Here is a 6000-nt window from a genome sequence, read left to right on the forward strand (position 1 = left end):
TGCTCCATCTGACCCTCTGCTTTGCAAACTTCTCCTCTATCTGACCCTTTCCTCTGCATCCTCTGCTCCTTTGACCCTTTCCTCTGCGTCTTCTCCTCGATCTGACCCTCTTCTTTACATATTTGGCTCTTATAAACTAACTCTCGGTCCTTCTAAACTGCATCCATAAATTTCCTTTTTGGTTTTCATCAAGGTTTCATATCTGGCAACTCTTTTGTCTGTCCTGGCAAATGCTTCAAGGTCATGATATTTTGATGTATTCGAGACCACAAAGATCATTTTGCACACACCGCACTTTCATTTTCCCTTGTTGCAGTACTCTTATTTGAGTAAATGTTTTGGTTACTCTTCCCTCTGTGAGTAAGTAAACAGTGACAAAAGTGACCAAAGTTTGTGCTTTGTGCTTCGAGTGCCTTGGTGAAAAAGCACTATATAAAAATGTGACCAGACCGACATCACTATTACTTTTCCAATTGGCTTTTTATCTTGACTTTAGTAAATAAAAATCTTTCTTTTGCACTCCCCAACCCGCTCTAACACAAACTTGTAAACTACATCACCCATAACTCGCAATCCCTTTACCTCTTCATTTTTTTTTTCTCAAACTCCAAAAAACGCAGATATCCTCCTACGCTCCACTGCTTTTCTATTAAGCCCTGCCTGATCGAAGATTGGGTGGCGTCTACCATCTCCTCCCTCCTCCTCCACCTCCCTTGGATAACGTCGCGGGCCCCGGTAATGGCATCTGGCACCGGGGATGGGCAAACGGGAGGGCACCAGACACGAGGAGCTCCAGCCAGACGGAGGGGATGGGGGGAGGGGCAGAGGAGGCCGGGGGAATGCCTAATGAGCAACCACCGGCACAGGCTACATTAGCTAACTGCATTATTCAAGTGCACAGCTATTTATACAATGGGATCACAACACAGGAGACGGCGCATTACAAGTTTGGGATTGTTCAGATTGGGGATGCGGCTGAGTGGGAAAGCGGTGATTGGTTGAAGTGCCTAAAAAATGGCCTCTGACAGGGTTTTTTTTATTACGATTTGGTTCGGTGGGATAGTACCTGTGGTCAGTATTTATCATAGTTTTACATCAGTTAAGAAAAGTACAAAAATGCAAAAAGTAAACAGTAAATGGTCACGTTTTTTTATGTAGCGCTTTTCCACTTTCAAGGCACTCAGAGCGCTTCACACTCACCCGTTCACACACGCATTCATACACCGGTGTACGCAGACACTGGGGGCGAGGCGGGTTGAGTGTCTTGCCCAAGGACACAACAACAGCAGTATTCATCTGTGGGAGCTGGAATCGCATTGCTAACTTTCTCTGGCAGTTGGTGTTTAGTGTTGTCATGTATTAGTCAAATTGTAACTATTTTTGGGTCTTGATAATGTTATGGTTGCTAGGTAACAGTTATGTAATTACCTCTGAATGTTTGCTGTTCATTTACAAGCAAACAGTATAATAATTTCAACCAAATTAAATAACAACAACGATGAACAACGACCGGCTCAGCTAAGAAGGAGAGAACAGTAGGAACAGTACGCCAGATGTTGACGTGACCTACAAACTGTTATGTATTAATGGACCAAAAATAAAGGTTCAATTCAAGATGAACTAAACTGGACTCTTAACTCTTAAATTATCCAAAGTTTGTAATAATAACAATAACAGTGAAGTATTTCAAAGAGAAATATTACAAAAGTCACTGCAGCTAGACTAGAAACAACTAAAGAGTAATAAGAGACCCAGAAACGGGTGGAGAGCTGGTAACAGAATGACCCAGCCATCCCGAGCCGGTATCAGACAGCCTGTTTCAGTGGACACGCCCCCTCAGGTAGAACTCCTGGGACAGATGGAGCAGTAAGGTGCCTGTCCAACCCAATGCAAGGACAGCTACAACCAACTAGAGTCCGGGTGTAAATCAAAGCAGCGAATTGTGATCTGGGACTCACCAACAGAATTTGCACCCACAGAGACAAAGGTAAAGAGAACACGGGAGAGGCAGGTTGCATCACAAGAGGGACATGGACCGTGACATCTGCAAAGTGGAGGTGCTCGGAGTCGAGCCACTGATCCCCCACGTGGAGAGGAGTCAGCTGAGGTGGCTCGGGCATCTGTTCTGGATGCCTCCTAGACGCCTCCGTGGGGAAATATTCCAGGCATGTCCCACCGGGAAGAGGCCCCGGGGAAGACCAAGGACATGTTGGAGGGGACTATGTCCTGGAAACACCTCGGGATCCCCCCGGAAAAGCTGGCGAAGGTGTGTGTGGAGAGAGAAGTCTGGGAGTCCCTGCTAAGACTGCTGCCTCTGCAACCTCACCATAAAGTGGAAGAAATTAGATGGATGGAGGAGCACGCAAAGTGTGAGGTGGCAGTTCACACCTTAGGATAGTTCCCTGGACTTAAAGTTCATGTGACAGGTTAGACAACAAATCATTTCACTCCCTGCTTACACACAGGCAGCAGATATAACACACACTGAGGGAATTCCATTATAGTTATGTAGCGACCATAAAGGGCAAAATCTTCCACAACAGTTAAGATTAGACTAATAGCCTAAATATAAATGGCAGCACCTTTATTTTGTCAAATGAAGGTTTAAACTGTCAGAAAAAAGTGCCTTTCTGTGCTTGAGGCGACATCCAGGGTGTGTCAGTTTCAGTGTAGTCGGCTCCTCTCTTCAGACAGATATAAATCAGTGACTTACAGAGCCCTGTCAGAACTGAAGAAGTCACTTGGATGAGCAGCCAAACGTCTTCACTCTAAAAACCTTTGACAGTATTCCTTCTTCTTTGACTCTCCGTACACTCACTACAAACTAACTCCGACTCAAAAAATCTCAGCTCTAATGTGATGCATTTTATCTGGCGGCTATTGTTTTCTCTGCATATTAGAGGACCTTTAATGAACCACACAATAATACAACAGCCTGGATGTGCTAATGGGAAACCAAACAATGAGTATAAACTGGAACTTTTTTATTTTTTTTACTTAATTTTAACACTTTACTTTACTCCATCAGCTTATGGTTCAGTAACTAGTGTTGTCACGATACTAAAATGTTAAACTCTATTTCGATACTGGGAAAAATACTCTATACCGATGCTATGATGATAGGAAATGGTAAATGAGCACATGTTTATATGACACTTTTCCACGTTCATCAAGGAACCACTCACCCATTCAAACACCAGTGTACACAGACACGGGGGGCAAGGGGGGTTAAGTGTCTTGTCCAATGACACAATGACAGTATTCATCTGTGGGACCTGGAATCGCACCGCCAACCTGTGGATGAGTGAATCTGACAGCTCAACCAGTGATGTTTGACGATGTTCAGAGCAGGATTTGAATCGTCCACCTTCAGATCTGTAGACAAACGCTCTACTAACTGAGCTACTGTCGCCCTGTACTTTCTTTTCTGTGTAATCCTTCAGTCGTCCAGTAGGTTCCATAGTGGTCCATGGGTGTATACTAGTCTATGTGTCTTATACTTGTTCTGAAACAGCTCAAGATCATTCTAAAGATATTCAGGAAAGGTCTAAACTTGGACTAACCATAAGGAGGTTTCAAATCGGGACCAGGAGAGATTGCTAGATTACCCAAACTTGCATCTAAAACCTCTTCAGACATGTTTTTGATGAGGAAACAACATTATAACATGGTAGAAAGCTCCAAAAAGTTGATTTTGCATTATACCCTACCTCAGGTTTGTTACTTCATGCTACGGTCCCAACCTCAGAGTCGCAGGTTAAGCCCATTCACGCGATGAAGCCTGGGAAACACACTGTCCAAACTGAAGCCGTTGTTTTTGCGTTTGCACCATGGAAATACAGGGAAGTAAATGTTTTCATATAGAAAGTGCAGTTTGTTGATTTACAAACAAGAACGGCTCCGCTCAACATTTTTCACAAACTAAATACTCCGATGTGATTTGAGCAGCTTGTTCAAAAATGTAAAATCACAAACAACACAAGTCATCAAGCCAAATTTTATCGGTGCACTGTGTTACATTTCTGGTGAAGGATCCGCCACCTGCTTGTCTACGTGGAGACATTAGTGCGTCCCCTAGAATGTTTAATCTATAGTATGATATAAAACAAACATATTCTTACTGTGAGTGGGACTGCCTCCCCACAGACCTGATGAGTTACTTCGCCTGGTTGGAGCTGCATGGTGCTGTTTAATGCCATACCTGGAATATTCAAGGCTAAGGTTGTCAAAAATATAAAGAAATCTGATACTAATTGATGCGAAAACTAGTATCGAAACTCATTTGAGCAGATATTGATACTAAAAAAGCCACATTCACAGGGCAGAACCTTTCTTGAACAGCTTTAGAATGATCTTGAGCCGTATCAGAACAAGTATAAGACACATAGACTAGTGTACACACATGGACCACTATGGAATCTACTGGACGACTGAAGGATTACACAGAAAAGAAAGTACAGGGGGACAGTAGCTCAGTTGGTAGAGCGTTTGTCTACAGATCTGAAGGTGGACGATTCCAATCCCACTCTCGACACAATCAAACATCATTAGTTGAGCGGTCAGATCCACTAACCCACAGGTTGGCGGTGCGATTCCAGGTCCCACAGACGAATGTCAGTGTCATTGTGTGAAAAGGCCACATGGGAATATAAACGAAAGTATTGCAATTTAATGTTGAAAATCACATTCTATTAAAATGATAAAGTTGTTTTTGTTGTTTTTTTATATCAAAGTGGTATTACAATTGGTATTTAGTATTGAGTCTATTCCTTAATATGAAACTCAAGCTTGAAATTTTAACTCCTGGTAAAGCTATCTCCATGGAAACACTGACAGACCCTCTTCTTGAAAAGTTACAAAGTGCATCTTCAATCCAATGAGTCCATCTTGTTTTTTTGTTTTTTTTCACACAGTAGGCCTATTTAACAATGCCAATTCATAACATGATATAAGCTCAAATGTCTTCCAACGCGTGCCTTATATTCTCAGTCAAAACATCCATCCATAACTAGTGCCACTGCCTTTACGCACAGCCACACATCCACAGCGCTGACCGGTCCAAACCCGTGCGTCACCGCCAAAGACCCGTGCGTACGTGGGTCGCTCCAAAACCCCAAATCCATCTTGAACCTGACCCCTCTCGCCCGTGACACCCACCCACCTACTCATCTACTCACCTGCGCGGCCATAAACGACAGATCCATGTTCGTCGCTCCTCCGTACGCGCCGACCAGGCACTCTGCCAGGGCGAAAACGTGCGTCTTTTAGTCCGCCTTCCTTCTCTAGATCCCCGGGCTTTTTCTCACAGAGTGTTCTCGGTTTACGTGAGAAGCATGGCGAAGAGAAAGGAACACAATCAAAGCGTTAAAACAGTTGAGGAGGAGACGCGTCAGGAGAGGACGGTGCGCGCTCTGACTCGCTCCTCACCGCGTTTGCTCCTCATATACGCGCTCACTCATTTGCTCTTTTCTCTCCCCGTATACTTCGCGCTGGAGACGGCTATTTTTAGCAGCAAAACAGATGGGGATTACCGTCAGAGTAGTATCAGCTTTGGGGCCAAAATGTGAAGCTGAAAGAAAAAAATAAATAAGTAAAAAAAAAAAAAAAATGATTTACAATATGCAAAATGACAAGCGTGTTAGAGCTGGAGAAGGGGAGATTATTGCCTAGTGCTGGTTGTTTTCAGTGTCAGATGGAGGTTGGAGACAGTATTTTGAATCATATGAAGGATAGTGGTAATATTAAAGGTTTGCTTTGTAACTTTTCTGTGGGAAAATCTGCCACCTGCTTGTGTAAACAGTGCATATATGTATAATTACACAAAACGGTGCATTTCTTGGTGTATTACAGTTTTGTTCATACCTGATGTTTAATTTTATGTGCAGCCTTGGTCCTTCAGCTGCTTCTTCCATGTTTTTCTTTTCTTCCTCGTGTGTCCTTCACCTTGCCCCTGGTGTAAATTCAGGGTTTGACTGCCGCCTCTTCCCTTTACAAATCCAG

The 6000-nt window shown here is 43.5% G+C and overlaps 1 protein-coding gene across 1 annotated transcript in view; it reads right to left on the bottom strand.

Annotated features, from left to right (window-relative positions):
• LOC117390984 (uncharacterized protein C14orf132) overlaps positions 1-5259 on the bottom strand; it is a 59071-nt gene extending 53812 nt beyond the window's left edge. Inside the window, exon 1 of the mRNA XM_033988793.2 lies at positions 5178-5259. Coding sequence (XP_033844684.2) covers positions 5178-5204 — 27 coding nt within the window. The 5' untranslated portion in view covers positions 5205-5259. The remainder of the gene's footprint in view (positions 1-5177) is intronic.
• Between the last annotated feature and the right edge of the window lie 741 nt (positions 5260-6000).

This window comes from Periophthalmus magnuspinnatus, chromosome 22 (assembly GCF_009829125.3).
Source record: "Periophthalmus magnuspinnatus isolate fPerMag1 chromosome 22, fPerMag1.2.pri, whole genome shotgun sequence".
Classification (NCBI taxonomy): Eukaryota; Metazoa; Chordata; class Actinopteri; order Gobiiformes; family Gobiidae; genus Periophthalmus; species Periophthalmus magnuspinnatus.